The sequence below is a fragment of the Triplophysa rosa genome, linkage group LG3 (genome assembly GCF_024868665.1).
Source record: "Triplophysa rosa linkage group LG3, Trosa_1v2, whole genome shotgun sequence".
NCBI classification, from domain to species: domain Eukaryota; kingdom Metazoa; phylum Chordata; class Actinopteri; order Cypriniformes; family Nemacheilidae; genus Triplophysa; species Triplophysa rosa.
In genome coordinates, this window is record NC_079892.1 from 8,721,031 (window position 1) to 8,736,882 (window position 15,852).

General features: G+C 38.0%; 1 protein-coding gene across 5 annotated transcripts in view; it reads left to right on the forward strand.

Annotated features, from left to right (window-relative positions):
• The first annotated feature begins 364 nt into the window (after nucleotides 1-364).
• Nucleotides 365-15,852, forward strand: part of erc1a (ELKS/RAB6-interacting/CAST family member 1a) — a 32,998-nt gene continuing 17,510 nt past the window's right edge. The window contains exons 1-16 of one of the 5 annotated variants that reach the window (XM_057329310.1): nucleotides 365-574; nucleotides 1,431-1,469; nucleotides 1,550-2,414; nucleotides 4,652-5,029; nucleotides 6,112-6,186; nucleotides 7,303-7,458; nucleotides 7,590-7,757; nucleotides 7,831-7,998; nucleotides 8,280-8,417; nucleotides 10,052-10,192; nucleotides 10,630-10,770; nucleotides 12,239-12,432; nucleotides 13,326-13,337; nucleotides 13,980-14,067; nucleotides 14,167-14,298; nucleotides 14,551-14,711. In XM_057329310.1, coding sequence (XP_057185293.1) covers nucleotides 1,728-2,414; nucleotides 4,652-5,029; nucleotides 6,112-6,186; nucleotides 7,303-7,458; nucleotides 7,590-7,757; nucleotides 7,831-7,998; nucleotides 8,280-8,417; nucleotides 10,052-10,192; nucleotides 10,630-10,770; nucleotides 12,239-12,432; nucleotides 13,326-13,337; nucleotides 13,980-14,067; nucleotides 14,167-14,298; nucleotides 14,551-14,711 — 2,639 coding nt within the window. In that variant the 5' untranslated portion in view covers nucleotides 365-574; nucleotides 1,431-1,469; nucleotides 1,550-1,727. The remainder of the gene's footprint in view (nucleotides 575-1,430; nucleotides 1,470-1,549; nucleotides 2,415-4,651; nucleotides 5,030-6,111; nucleotides 6,187-7,302; nucleotides 7,459-7,589; nucleotides 7,758-7,830; nucleotides 7,999-8,279; nucleotides 8,418-10,051; nucleotides 10,193-10,629; nucleotides 10,771-12,238; nucleotides 12,433-13,325; nucleotides 13,338-13,979; nucleotides 14,068-14,166; nucleotides 14,299-14,550; nucleotides 14,712-15,852) is intronic. The other 4 variants (XM_057329308.1, XM_057329312.1, XM_057329311.1 and 1 more) reach the window with 4 other exon arrangements.

Sequence of the window (15,852 nt, forward strand, 5' to 3'; positions counted from 1 at the left end):
TGTGTTTCTATAAATTGACTGGGAGATGATAAAATGTAGATGCAAATTTAACATGGTCAATAAAATTAAAATCATGTGCAAGAGGAACGAAACAGGAAGTGTTTAAACGAACCGTATGCACTATGCCTGTCAAATTGCATAAAAGAAATGGACCATATTTGGTACAAAATATTGTATTTTAAACATTTGACATATATATTTCAAATATGAAAATAAACATTAACAGCATATACAACTGTGGCAGCCAGAACGTTGTTTTTGGTCTTTTATTACATTTTAAAAACTGCACACTTAAAACGTCCCACTATATTTTTCAAGAATCAAGATTCGTGGCCGATTTTTAACATGACCTTCGTAGCATGGCGTTGGCATTTCAGATAGCGGCGAACGTTGTGAGCGCGCAGCGTAGGCGTTACGTCACTGAAGTCCTCTAGCTCTGGGAAGATGCTGCTGTATGTCTGCAAATAATAAAATGTTAAAGCAATACAAAGAAAAATAGGCCGCTTCCCATCCATCACACATCTTATGGACAGACGATCGTTCCGTATCGGATGAAACAGATCAGCCATACGAGGTAATGTGATTTTAGTAAAAATCTTAATATTAACACCCATTGTGGTTTATAAAATGTATAATGATAAAAATGCGAATCATAGTTGACGTTACAGTTGTTTAATATACAAATGTTTATATTCATATAGCAGCATTTGTTGTCGTATTTGGTGAACAGTTATTTCAAACAAAAGAGGAAGCATAAATGTGTTAAGCCATGCAATGATGGAGAAGAAGGGCATTGAGGGAGGCTGCTCAGGGTTGACGCTGAGATATTTGCAGTGGGATTGTCAGTGTTTAATTATACGGAATGATAGGTTGAGGATATCCTAATGTATAATTCGTACAAATAAATGAATTGTAGGCAGTGTTTATGCGCATTTAAATGCTTTACTATTGACGTTATGTGTGGAAAATGCCGATGCTTCTGGTTGGTTTGTCAACACTGTGCGATCAGCCGCCTTCACCTAAATACAAAAACAATATTGGTATTAAAAAGGTTATTGAATAGGTGTTGCTTTAAAATAAGTAAGCTCGTTTATATAGCGGTTGACATTAAATGCTTGATAACCTTGTAGTATGAGCTTACAATAAAACCCCACCTTTCGCTCGTTTCAATCACTCGGTGTAAATGGGAGATGTGTTTTCTACGTTTACGAACAAGTGATTATTTATGTGGTAGATTATGTTTGTATTTGACGTTGCCACCCATACAAGATGTCTATAGCACGAGCCATATCTCTAATAAGACTTGTAAAATGAACAATAGCAGTAATATGGTTATATAAAATGGGTATGTAAATTGCTTTTCTTAACATTACATTATGCATCTTTTTTATTTTGTTTGTTCAAATTTTTTTTTTTTTTTTCTCTCGCAGACTAATATAACCATAGGTGACAAAATAGATGTATTATGGGTGAGGCAGTGCCATGCAGTTTTGAATTATAATGGCTTTTTTAAAATTGTTTTATTATTAAAAGTTTTTTTTTTTTGCAGGGTCTAATAGTTGCTCTATTTCATCCCCTGAAAAAAATCAGAAGACTGATCTTTGCTGGACAGATAAAGCACACACATTCCTTTCGAGCACATGTGATGAAGTGGCCCGTTTATTAGCGCATTCCTTCAACGTTCATTTTTAGGAGGTTGCCCTTGCCTGAACTCCGAGCTTGCCAATATGTACGGAAGTTCACGCTCGGTGAGCAAAATGGACAGTAATCACAGCGGGGGTAGAAATAACCAGGGCAATTCGGGCCGCTCACCACGTCTCCCTCGGTCACCCCGCATGGGCCACCGTCGCACCAACAGCATGGGGGGCAGCGGGGGAGGCCCAGGGGGCTCAGGAGGCAAGACGCTCTCCATGGAGAACATTCAATCCCTCAATGCTGCCTACGCTACATCAGGGCCAATGTACATGAGTGACAATGAAGTGGCAATCGGCACCTCATCTGATCTCCCCAAGGGTGGGGTGACAACGGGCCGTTTCGGTGGCAGCATTCCTTACGGGGTCAGAGGAGCAGTGACGGGCAGCACGCCTGACATGGCCATGGTTCCGGCGGTGTCGACCGACTCCATGGGCTTTGGAGGGGAGATGCATGCGGCATCAACTGTTCCTCACTCCTTGCGTCAGGCGAGGGACAACACCATCATGGAGCTGCAAGCCCAGCTCAAGGAGGTGCTGAGGGAAAATGAGCTTCTTCGGAAGGAGATAGATGTTAAGGAGAGCAAACTCAACTCTTCAATGAGCTCCATCAAGAGCTTCTGGAGCCCCGAGCTAAAAAAGGAGCGCGCGCTGCGAAAAGACGAGGCCTCCAAAATAGTAGTGTGGAAGGAGCAGTACCGTGCGGTGCAGGATGAGACACAGGTGGGTTCCTCTGGCTGAATGCTTGTTTTTAATTATGGGTAAAAGTGGACATTTATTGCCAAACTGAGAGCAGTTTAGTGGTTTCAATGGGATTTCGAGTTAAAGCGTGTGCTTAAAGGAATTTAGTTTTGCATTAGTATCCTAAATCAGTATTAAAAGGGACTGTATATCTGTGAAAGAGTAGTTCTGTACTGATTTATAAACTAAATCATTTATGCTGCATAGGGTTTTCCCAACCCTGTTCTTGGTGTTCGATAGCTACCCATTTTAAATAATAAGACTTTTCACCTGATTCTGCTTCAGGATCTATGCTCCATAGTACTCTTACTATTTTTCTAGTACTGTATATAATACACATACTGTGCACAGTATTGTACTGAAACAATTTCAGTATGCATAACATGCATAAACGTTCCATTTGGCAAAATTTGTAATATACAACAGAGCTCAGTGTGCTTTTACTGTATCCCACAACGCATTGCATTTTGAGAGGAGGTAATGGCAACTCAAAAATTTAACAAATGTTTTTTTTTGTGACATTGTTTGATCAAAATGCTAAGAATGAAGTCATTTTTAACACAATGATAACAGTTACGTCCAAAATGTGGTCAAGTGATTTAATTTAGCGCACTATTCGTTTTTATTACATTTTTTGATGCATCATGTGTACTATTTTACACGCTATTTAGTATAGACACTAAGTATGCTGTATACACTTAACAGTTTTAAGTGAGCAGTATGTACAAACATAGACCTAAAATGGGTGTGTCAGATAAGGACAGACATAAACAATTTCCAAGATTTTCGGATATGTAGGTTGGGCTGAAATATGCGTGTGTCTATGTGCTCAAAAGGATAGCTTGTCCAAAAATGAAAATCCTTTCATCATTTGCTCTCATGATTGACTTTCTTCATGCTGAACACAAAATATATTTTGAAGAATGTTGATTACTCACTGAAGAGAGAGTAACAAACAGGTTATGAACGACATGAGGGTGAAAAAAATGATGACGTGATGATTTGTGGGTAAAATATCTCTTCAAAAGTAGATTTCACCACTATCTTTTTGATGGCAAAGAAATGTATGAAGCCAATACCATTTTGATGGCCAATAAACCGCTTCAAAATTAGTTGAGTGATATGTTTAAAATACAATCTTTGCAGCATAACACACACTTAACACTTAATGCACTCAGCTATTCATAGATGAAATGAACATCACATTTATATTGTACAAAGTGCATTTTCCTAAATATATAAGGCCGAGAAATACATGGTTAAAGATCCACCCCAGTTTCCAATGCCAAGATTACAGTCCCTCTACTGAGAAATGACACTAAAAGCCAAGTGGCGGACTGCTGAGTTTCCTGCCTGCATGCCACAACATGCTCGATGAGCATTATCTCCAAACTTATGAAGCATGAAACACTGAATTTAACAGACATTCAGTAGTCCTTTTTAAACTATATTGGCTCAGTTTTGGTATCAGCGACAGCAGGGTATAGCCCACCATCTCCGTTCCCTTATTTGAATGATTAGCTTCAAATTGTGATTCACTGCAACATGGTTGTCATGACACATTACCAGACGAAGTGGCGTACAGAACTAAGCTAATGACAGCTCGGTTATCCTCCCTGAGCATAATCTGCATTATCACGCTCCTCACGCCGTCCGCCTGCGACTGAAATCAACACGCGCATCATCGGAGAGATCCGGTTCTTAGCACTTGTTAGTTTGTGTTATTTTGGTGATTCTTGGCGAGTAGTTACATGCCTGTTGGGCTTAATAAGACCTTACGGTTAATTGTGGCACAGTTGCGTATGTGTGTGTATGATTAGGGAAATGGTATAATTACTGTTGTTCAGTTGCCTTTTGGCTGGTATCAAGTTTGCAATGTAGTGCTGTTGTCTGAACGGTGAATTTGGGAGTAAGAGATGATACATTTAGAACTGTCAGTGGGCACAAGAGTCTGATAGACTGAAAGTAAACAGATTAAAGAGACCAACCACAAGCCGTGTGAATTCAAGACTGGTTTGGGGTTTATTTTGGGGGGTTTGCCCCATTATTAGATGGATCAGAAGAATATCAAGACTAGGGTTCAGATCCAGCAGGGACCTGGCTTTATGATATAAAATTAATATTTGGGCCAACATACAATAATATTATAATTCTCTTTATATATATATATATCTATATACTGTATAATGTATAGTCATAATAAGTGTTTTCCGTCACAGCACCTCCAGACAACAGTGCAGGCACTGCAGGCCGAGCTGCGCATCCAGCGTGACTTGAACCAGCTGCTGCAGCCACCCGGGGAACCGTTGGCCTGCGAGCCCAGCGAGGAGCAAGAGAGGCAGGCGCGAGAGCTTTTCTTACTCCGCCGCACCCTGGAGGAGATGGAGGTTCGCTTGGAGACCCAGCGGCAGACGCTGGCTGCTCGCGATGAATCGGTCAAAAAGCTCTTGGAGATGTTGCACAGCAAAGGCCCCTCGACTAAAGCCACCGAAGAGGATCACGAGCGAACCCGTCGCCTCGCAGATGCCGAGATGCACGCGCACCACCTGGAGAACCTTATAGAACAGCGTGATAAAGAGTTAGCTGCTTTGAGAGAGGTGGGTCACGAATGGAGTAAAAAGTTTTAATTGCTTAATTTGTTTGAACCATATATTTGTATTTAGTATGATCTTTTATAGTTTTTTTTGCCAAAATGACAAACCATACTGAAAAATAAAAAGTATAAAATGTTTTTGGTATTTTCCCAAAAAATCACAAATCATATAAAAAATTAAAAATAATAAAGTATTTTTTTACAAAAATCACAGACCATGCAGTTTTTTTTCTGCAAAATTGCAAAGCATATAAAAATGTAAAATATAATAGACTAAATAATGATTGTAAAAAAAACTTAATTAAACTAAATTATTTGGGAAAACATTCACTTTAAATCACTTTTAGTGCCTACATTTTGTCATATACTACTGTATAGATTTTTTCTCTCCTCTTTCCCCGCCATTGACGAGTTATCTCGTCATTTAAAAATCAACCGTTCCCTGCCAAAGACGAGTTATTACGGCAATCGGTGTTTGTACTGTTGTACAGCAGGTGGCGCTGTTACACACCTTTGGAAAAAGTACAGAATCTCTGAACCTAGAACGTATATATTTTATCTGTTTTTAATGATTGTTCTGAGTCTAATCTGGGTGGAGTCTTTGACCAAAAAATGATAATTATCTCAGCTGTTTAATCAAAGTGATGCATATTTCAAGAAACCTACCCACATCCAAGGAGTGATAAAAAAGAACAAATGAAGATAGAATAATACAGTTTCTTTGTTTGAAAGCAAAGACTCTGTTCTTTCATTTGATATATTGTTTGTCCATAAATTAATTACAGAAAATGTACTGTGAGCCATCAAATTTGAGTGAAAATGTAAAAAAAAACGCTGGCGCTGGCTGGAAATTATTTTTTAAAGGCTGGCGGGGAAAGAGTTAATACACAAAAGCTCTCAAAGCACCAGATATAAGATGCCTCATCTTATTGCATTTCACTTATAATAAATCTCCTATATAATAGAGAACTTAAGCCTTATCTGAAAAACAGCATTACTCTCCCTCAAGGTTTGATGACATATCAGTGCAGCTCTATTTCTGGCTCTAGTGTGAAGGAAGTGCAAACCATGTGTCTTTAATTCTAGGAGCTGCATCGCCGTCTCGAGGGGACACCAGAGACTATGAAAACCAAAGCTCTTCAGACTGTAATTGAGATGAAGGTATCACATTAGTTCTTGATTGAAATGAATAATGACAGTAAGAGTTACATATCGTCACTGTCCTTCCAAAACCTCAGATGTCCAAATTAGTTGTTTTCCAGAAAATGGAACGAAACACTGGACTTTATAAATGAATACTGTGTTGTCAAAGTTGACAAGCACTTTTTAATGCTTTTTATGGGTTTTTTTTGTTAGATATTTGCAAATGCCAGTGACAAGCATAAAGGGTGACTTATCATATTGATTTATGGCCGAAAAGAAAAATCACAAATATAGAGATACGAGGTTTCAGAAGGACAGCAGTGATATATAGTAAATATCAGTGTCCTTATTCCCAGTGAAAAGGAAAATGAATGTTTGCAAATTGGTGTACAATGTAAAGCATTAATTTATACTATAATACAAAGCTTTATTTGGTGTCATTGTTTGCATCCAATATTAAACACAAAAAGTACCAAAAAAGACCAAAGTGACCCGTATAAAAAATTGAGGCTAAAATTCAAACTAATTTTGACATTAGGAGCATCGCAGTAGTCATAGCCATCAAAAATAAAAACAGGTAATGTGTGTTTATGATACAGATACAGTTATGTACTTACATTTTTGTTTCTAACATGATAAATACTGAAACGAATGATTTTAACGACACTAAATTTGATTATTTTACAAAAAATTCAACACTGAATTTGGTTTCCTAAACATTGACTTTAACATTTGACAGGGACTTACTCAGTCAATATGAAAGATATCAAGGTTATTTTTACAGAATGGTCTGTAGAATGATTTTATGGATGAATCACACAAAAAATGACTTTACAAAATATGTAATAATTTATTACCATAGTATATATCAAACACTGGTTTTACAACCCACTTAAAATGTGGTGGCACTAGGGTCGAGTAATAGTATTAGATTGTACCATTAACATGGTTTTACTGAAATTTATGTACCATAGATACTCCATGCAAGCAGCTTCCAAAAAACATGCTATTATGGTTAAAAAACAAAGGAGTATATTGTTTGTGATGCGTTTATTGCTTTGAGAAAAGAGGGTTACGTAAAAATGAAGAGAAGGTGAAAATCTTACATTTAAAGTATCTCGATCACTCTCCCAGGATTCTCAGATCGGTTCTTTAGAGCGAGGTCTCAGAGAGCTGGAGGACCAGGTCATGATGCTTCGATCCAACAGCATGCTCAGCTGTGAAGAACGGCAAGAAGAGGCCAAGCAGATGGAGGTGTACCGCAACCACACCAAATTCATGAAGAACAAGGTACAACATGATCTGCTTTACAAGACTCATAGAAGGATTCGTCTTGCATTACACATTCCTTGTAATAATGGTTTAGCACTGTATCTACGGATCATTCATTAAAACAAATACACATTGCTTGTGTTATTTAGATGGATCAAGTTAAGCAAGACCTTTCCAGGAAGGACACCCAGCTCCTTGGCTTGCAGACCAAGTTGGAGACCCTGACCAACCAGTTCTCGGACAGCAAACAGCATATTGAAGTGCTCAAAGAATCCCTGACTGCCAAAGAACAGCGTGCTGCCATATTACAGACAGAGGTAGCTGATCACTTTAAAAGTTGTGTTTTAATAGACCCATCAGATTGTTTTTTAACATCATGCTTTTTTGCAGGTTGATGCTCTGAGGTTACGTCTGGAAGAGAAAGAGACCACATTAAACAAGAAAAGCAAGCAGATCCAAGAAATGTCAGAGGAAAAAAGCACCCTGAACGGGGAAATCCATGATCTGAAGGACATGCTAGATGTCAAGGAGCGTAAAGTCAACGTACTTCAGAAAAAAGTGAGGGCGCATATCCTTAAAGACGACATGAACTTGAGATTGACCGATAAATGCCCCTAGAGCTCTTTTGCATGATTCATCAGAGCATGCTGTTTTAAAATCTTTGATCGAAATGTAATTAATTCGAAAACAGTTGAATGATTCAGTCAGATCCCCAAGAATATTTTGTCCAGCTGTTTCACATGTAACAAGTTAATAAAGGCTTTAAAAATGCCTTTTGGAGCTTCCAATCAATATTATTTCAATTTTAGATGAATCTTCTGATACATCTCACGTTTCAGATTGAAAACCTGCAAGAGCAGCTGAGGGATAAAGAGAAGCAGATGAGCAGCCTTAGAGAGAGGGTGAAATCTCTACAGACCGACACATCTAATACAGACACAGCCCTTACCACACTGGAGGACTCGCTGGCTGAGAAGGTTAGAGGTCATGATCCTGTAGCTCAACAGTGGAGAACCCCTAGCACCAGTGTCATGGGTTCGATTATCAGGGAACACATGAAATGATCAGCGGGGATAAACAAATGTTATGTGGCCCAAACGTAACTTCCGGTAGACCTCTGCAAAGAATTAATAACTGTCGAGTAGTTTTTATTTTATTTAATACAATTGATATACAATCAAATTTTAATATAAACCGGAAGTCCGGAAGTTAACTTTGGGTCATGCGTGTGCATCCGATGAAACCATCAGCAGTGATTCTCAAACCTTTTCATTGTAAGGCCCCCTTTTTGTAGGGGGGCCGCAAATAAAGACTTACAATCTTAAACTTATCATTTTAATTAAAGCAAAAACAAATTTAGTTAGATTAAATTTAGATGCTAGAACATCAATTATTTTGGTTTGATTACATAACATTTATGATCAATTTCTATATTTTTTGTAAAATGCCACAGAATCTGTGGCCCCCCTGGATCCATCTTGGGGCCCCAGTTTGAGAACCACTATTCTAAAGGAACTTGCACTGTAAATACTTTTGGATTAAACTAAGGAATAGTTCACCCAAAAATGAAAATCTTATGTATTACTCATCCTCATGCCATCCCAGATGTATATGACCTCCCTTATGATCTTCTGATTAACACTAATAAAGATTTTTATTTAAAAATACTGTCACATTTTATACCAACATGAGAATTTTTTTTGAGTGAATTATTACTTTAAAGGAATAGTTCACCCCAAAAAAATCTGTCATCATTTATTCACCCTCGAGTTGTAAATTTCTTTGTTCTATTGAACACAAAAGAAGATATTTTGAAGAATGCAGAAAAGCAAACAGTTTTGAGGCACATTGTAATTTTTCCTACTATGAATGAATGAGGCATTTATATAGCGCTTTATTGTCTATTGCTGTACACCCGAAGCGCTTTACAATCATATGTGGGGGGGTCTCTCCTCAACCACCACCAGTGTGCAGCATCCACTTGGATGATGCGACGGCAGCCACAGTACTACAGCGCCAGTGCGCTCATCACACACCAGCTATAGGTGGAGAGGAGAGAGAGATAGAGCCAGTTCAGAGGGTGGGGAATATTAGAAGGCCATGATTGACAAGGGCCAGTGGATGGAATCTGGCCAGGACACCGGGGTTACACCCCTTCTCTTTACGAGAAGTGCCATGGGATCTTTTAATGACCACAGAGAGTCAGGACCTCGGTTTAACGTCTCATCCGAAGGACGGATGTTAGTCAATAGTGTCCAAGAACTGTTTGGTTACAGGCATTCTTCCAAATATCTTTCTCTGTGTTCATCAGAATTTGGAGCAACATGAGGGTGAGGAATCGATGACAGAATTTTATTTTTGGGTGAACTGTTCCTTTAAGAGTATAGAAATGTAAATAACAAGGATACCTCTAGAGGGCGCCAGAAAACATTACTGTACCAGACTGTGGGAAACACCATCAGCCATTGTGCTCTCTTGGTGCACATCCAAATGACATCAGCACGGTCCTTGTCTGGAGTCAAAACAAATCTGTGTTTATTTAAACATTTCATATGAGCTGTAAGTGCTGTCATGTTGGCATGGTGTTCATGTTACGTCTGCTTCCAAACAGGAACGCATTATTGAGCGTCTCAAGGAGCAACGCGACCGTGAGGAGAGAGAGAAAGCAGAAGAGCTGGACAACAGTAAAAAAGAGCTGAGGGAGTTGAAGGAGAAAGTCAGCATGCTGCAGGGAGACCTGTCAGACCGTGAGGTTAGCACTCAATAATGAAGCATCAGACGGTGCTTAAAGAGACAGCGCACCTAAAAATAAAAATTCTGTCTTGTTTATTGTACTCACCCTAATGTGGAGTAAAAAAAGTCATGTCATTCCAAACCTGTATGACTTTTCTTCTGGAGAACACAAAAGAAGATATTTTGAAGAATGTTGGTTACCAAACAACACTGCCCCCCATTGACTTCTATTGTGGACACAAAACCTTTCTTAAAATGTCTTCTCTTGTGTTCCACAGACAAAAAGAGTCGTATACAGGTTTTGAACGACATGAGGTGAATACATGATGACTGAATTTTTACTTTCGGGTGAACTGTCCGTAAACGTTTACAAACTGTCAATTTAGAAGGTGATGATAATGTTAGTGAGTCAACCATGACCTTAATAATGACATCTATACTACGTTTTGGTTTCAGACTTCTCTGTTGGATCTTAAAGAGCATGCGTCGTCGCTGGCCTCATCCGGCCTGAAGAAAGACTCCAAACTGAAGAGCCTAGAGATCGCTCTTGAACAACGGAGGGAGGAGTGCATCAAGCTTGAGAATCAACTGAAGAAGGTAGGGTTGCCGATCGTCCCGTATTAGCCGGGACGTCCCGTTTATTGAGCCTGCCTGATTTGTCCCGTACGTGACTTCCCATGTCCAGTTTATTGACTGCTCCGCGGATCGAAGCAACAGCAGCAGCAGCGGTGGTGATCAAGACACTTGCGAATGATATTACCGACACCTGTCATCTAATCACAGCCCTCTGACGCGCATCAGTTTACATTAAGTAAATGCTTCTTTGTTTCTGAATCTGCAAAGCATGCATCTGTCACTCACACGCTCCCTCAGACCTCCGCGTCACACACACTTGCACGCAAGCGCGCGCACACACACACACGCACACACACACACACACACATAGAGGCACGCACAAAGCAGTGTTTCGGTGTTAACAAACGTTTGACAGAAAAGCGCATAGCAACATGAATGTAGTTTGTCTGTACATATGCACATAGTTTGTTACCCAGACGGACGCGTAGCCTACTATTTTATTCATTTATGTCTGAAAACAGAAACGGAAAATATGTAAATGAGAAATGCTTTATTGTGCATTTAGTTGTGCTAAAATGTTGTACGTAACTATTTAGAGAGTAAACGCAAATACGATGCATTGACGTCATGCATTATGCTAATTAGCACTGCAGCTCAAATTTTGTCCAATATTTCATAGTGACAAAGTTGGCAACCCTAGAAGAAGGTGAGATGCACCGTTCTGATTCGCTGCATTACAGTTTGCATACTTATATGTGACCCTGGACAACAAAACCAGTCTTATGGGTAAATTTTTCAAAATTGAGATTTTTACATAATCTGAAAGCTGAATAAATAGACTTTCTATTGATGTATGAGTTGTTAAAATAGGACAATATCTGGCTGAGATACAACCGTTTAAAACTCTGGAATCTGAGAGTGCAAAAAAATCAAAATATTGAGAAAATTGCCTTTGAAGTTGTTAATCAGGGGCACTGTGGCTGAACATCCACTCACAAAAATAAAGTTTTTATATATTTAAGGTAGTAAATTTACAAAATATCTTCATGGAACATGATCTTTATTTAATATCCTAATGATTTTTGGCCTAAAAGAAAAATCGATCATTTTGACCCATACAAAGTATTTTTGTCTTTTACTAAAAATGTTCCCGTGCTACTTAAGACTGGTTTTGTGATCCAGGGTCACATATACTAAACAGTATGCAGGATAAGAATAAGTGCATCATAAAATGATAATACATTAAAAGTAGTAAACCAAAGGTGAATGTATGTCGCTAGATGCTAACGTTGACATGCAAACTCCAACTATCAATGGGGTCAATAGAGGTTGGTGGTGTCAAAATCTATGCAAAATACAAATACTACTGCAGTTGCTGGTTGTCACTAACTAAGAATAAAAGTTAAATAGTACGCATGGAAACACGTCAACGTGAATATACGTGGGTGTGCATGTTTAGTCACAGTGTTGACATCCGGATGTTTTTTAGGCCCAGAGTGCTGCAGTCAACGCACAGGCTAACTCCGAGCTATCCGAGCGAATTTCTTCACTGGAATCTGATGTGGCGAGGCACAGGGAGGACTCCACCAAAGCTCAGGCTGAAGTCGATCGTCTACTGGATATTCTCCGTCAGATGGAGAACGAGAAGAATGACAAGGACAGAAAAATCAGTGAGCTTGAGAGGTCAGTACTTTTCACCCTTCACCAGTGCTCAGTGTTGACATTCTTAAAAAACAGTTCACCCGAAAATGAAGATTCTGAAATGACTTATTCAAGATTAAAGCTTTTAAAGACATTAAGGATAAAAGAAATTTAGCATAATGTTGACATTGATCTTTATAGAAATTCAATAGCTTGATGTGAGAAATACATTTAAAGGGACAGTTCAGCCAACAATAAAAATTCTGTCATCATTTACTCACCCTTGAGAACTGGTGTACAAAAGATGTTTGGAGGAATGCTTGTAACAATTCTTGGCCACCATTGACTACCATAGTAGGAAAAATAATAATGGTGGTCAAAGTTGCCCCAAAACGGTTTGCTTTCCTACATTCTTCAAAATATCTTCTTTTGTGTTCAACAGAACAAAACATTTTATAAAGCAATTTTTCCTACGGTGGTATTCAATGGTGACAAAGAACGGTTTGGTTACAAGCATTCTTCCAAATATCTTTCTCTGTGTTCATCAGAACAAAGAAATTTACATAGGTTTGAAACAACTCAAGGGTGAGTAAATAAAGACGGAATTTCCATTTTTTTGGGTGGAGTATCCCTTTAAATGAAATGTATGATGCAGTGAGAAACTTTACTCGTCATCATGTTTGGGCAAACTGTCTCTTTAAGTTGAGTTCTGTGTTGTAGGAATTTAGTGTTGAAGTCAAAATGTGTTTGGTCTTTCTCCATTGACGCTGTCATGTTTACGCATGATGTTCAAACGTCCCTCCGTTTAATTGCGTTGATGTTTGACTAGGCTCCTCCCCCTCTCCCTTTAAACAAGTGTTTTATTTTTGACATTGAATGGCCTTTGAACTTCTGCTTTGTGTCTCCTTCTTTTTCACCTGGAAATGTGCACCTAGTGTGGCTTCCAGGTTAGTAAATACGTGTATTTTCACACACATAAATGGACCCAGTTCTGAGAACTTCATTATATTTTCATATTTACATGCATACATATACATGTTAAGAACCTATTAAATGGTTCTTTGAACTTTCACGAATGTTTCCTTTCCTTGTGAAATCATGAAATTATTAAGGGACAATAATAACCGAAAGGTTTATTTACTAATTTAAGCTTAAAATATTATTCATGTAAGAGATTGATACCGATATTAAATGTAGATAGTTTGATTAAAGTTATTAAAATGATAGTTCACCTAAAAATACAAATTCTGTCTTCATTTACTTCATTATTCAAACCTGTATGACTTTCTTTCTTCTGCAGAACACAAAAGAAGATGTTATAAAGAAAGTTGGTAACCAAGTGAATGGGTGCCAGTTACCAACTTTCTTTAAAATATCTTCTTTTGTTTTCTGCAGAAGAAAGAAAGTCATACAGGTTTGAAATGACAAGAAGGTGAGTAAATCATGACAGAATTTTCATTTTTGGGTGAACTATCCCTTTAAATAGGTATGGTTATAACATCTGGCCCCACCCAAAACCCCTCAGATGTTGACTCTATTCCTTAAATTAGACTTAAGAAGGTTCTTACACCTCTTGGTTCTGTTTCAAGGCAACTGAAAGAGCAGACCAAGAAACCTTCTGGCAAACACAAGGAGCCGTCAGGAAAGGGCAGAAATGTCAGCGATGGCCCGCAGCAGGTGAGAAGTCCAGAGGAAAATGATGACAGCTTTGTCATGCGTTACTCTGTTATGATACTGTGCCGATTGTGCTCATTACGAGCTCTTCATGTATCCCAGGAATCCTTGCGTCAGAAGGCAGAACGCATCGAGGAGTTGGAAGAGGCTCTGAGAGAGAGCGTTCAAATCACTGCAGAGAGAGAGATGGTGCTGGCACAGGAGGAAGCGGCAAGAAACCACCAGGAAAAACAGGTCAATAATACAACTTACACCACCAGATCGACTTTCAGAATGTAATAAATACACAAAATATTAAAGAAACAGTTCACCTAAATAGGAAAATTTGAATTCATTTACTCACCTTCCTACCATTCCAGATGTGACTTTCTTTCTTTAGTTGAACACAAAATATAACTTTTATCTTTAAATGCAGTCATCTTACAGTATCTTCTAGATTCATTCAATAATGACAGAAGGATTCCTCTCACCCGTTTACTTTAAAAGATGGAGGAGCTTCTCGGAGCGATGGAGAAAGTGAAGCTTGAACTTGAGTCCATGAAGGCAAAGATGTCATCCACCCAACAGTCTCTGGCGGAGAAAGAAGCTCATCTGACCACGCTGAGGGCAGAGAGAAGACGACACCTAGAAGAAGTGCTGGAGATGAAGTGAGTTATTTTTACACCTCATTACAACACTGCATGTAAATACTGTACAAAGCATCAAAATCCCAGAAGGATTTTGAACCGGTGAGGTTTCAATGTGGGTGGGACGATCAAGCACAACATAAATTGAAACCAAGTAAATCTATGAAATGGTGTTGACGGTCGTAGCTGATGGAAGAGATTTATTGCTTGTTTCTCAGCTGTGGTAATGATTGGCAATAAAAAAATCTGTTGCAATGCAAGCGTTTAAAATCATGAAACATCTTCCAGATGGTGAAATAAACAGACAACAATATACTCTATGAGGGAGAGTACCTCAAACCAAGCGTAAACATGTATAACGTAAGATGTAGGAACAGCAATAAACAGCAGATTGTTAAAATTGAAAACAGATCATAAACCAAACTCTTGCATGCTGCCAGTTGAGCAAGAGACACATTGGTTATGTGTTAGATCATGAACTTGTCTTATATACAAACAACTTCAAGATCTAAACAAATGCCTCTTCCAGAGCACAAATTTAAGCCATTCAAGTTTTCTTCATAAGGTATTACTTCAACTATGGGCTTATAAAACTCACTGTTTACATACAATGTCCATCAATAATAAAAAATCGAAGGTTAATTTCAGAGGGAGCATTACTAATCTCGTTGTTTGTACTAATGTGTGCATACAATGACAATAAAGATTTATTCATTAATGTATCCTAAATGTACAAAATGAAATATGTTCAATTTTTGGCATTATTTGACAAAAGATTAGGAAGTAATATAAATAAATGAATAGAAATATTTTTATTAATAGAAATATATAAGATATAAATCAAAATAATTTGAGAAAATGTGATAATTTAATTATTATTTATTAAATCTAAATAAATATTATATAATTAGACACAAATAAATGAGTCATTTAAACACAAAACTACCTTATTTGTTTAGAATGTCATCGTTTCAAAAAAGCAATCATTTAATTTTAATGATTTAATTTAATAATGAAAGTTTTGGTACTGTAAAGGAGTAAACAATAAAATAAGTGCATAAAAACAGTTGGAAAATAATAAAAATAAACAATTAAGTCACAATAAAATGTTTGTAAACCATTTATTTAATGTTTATATAAAAATAACAATATTGTCGCTATC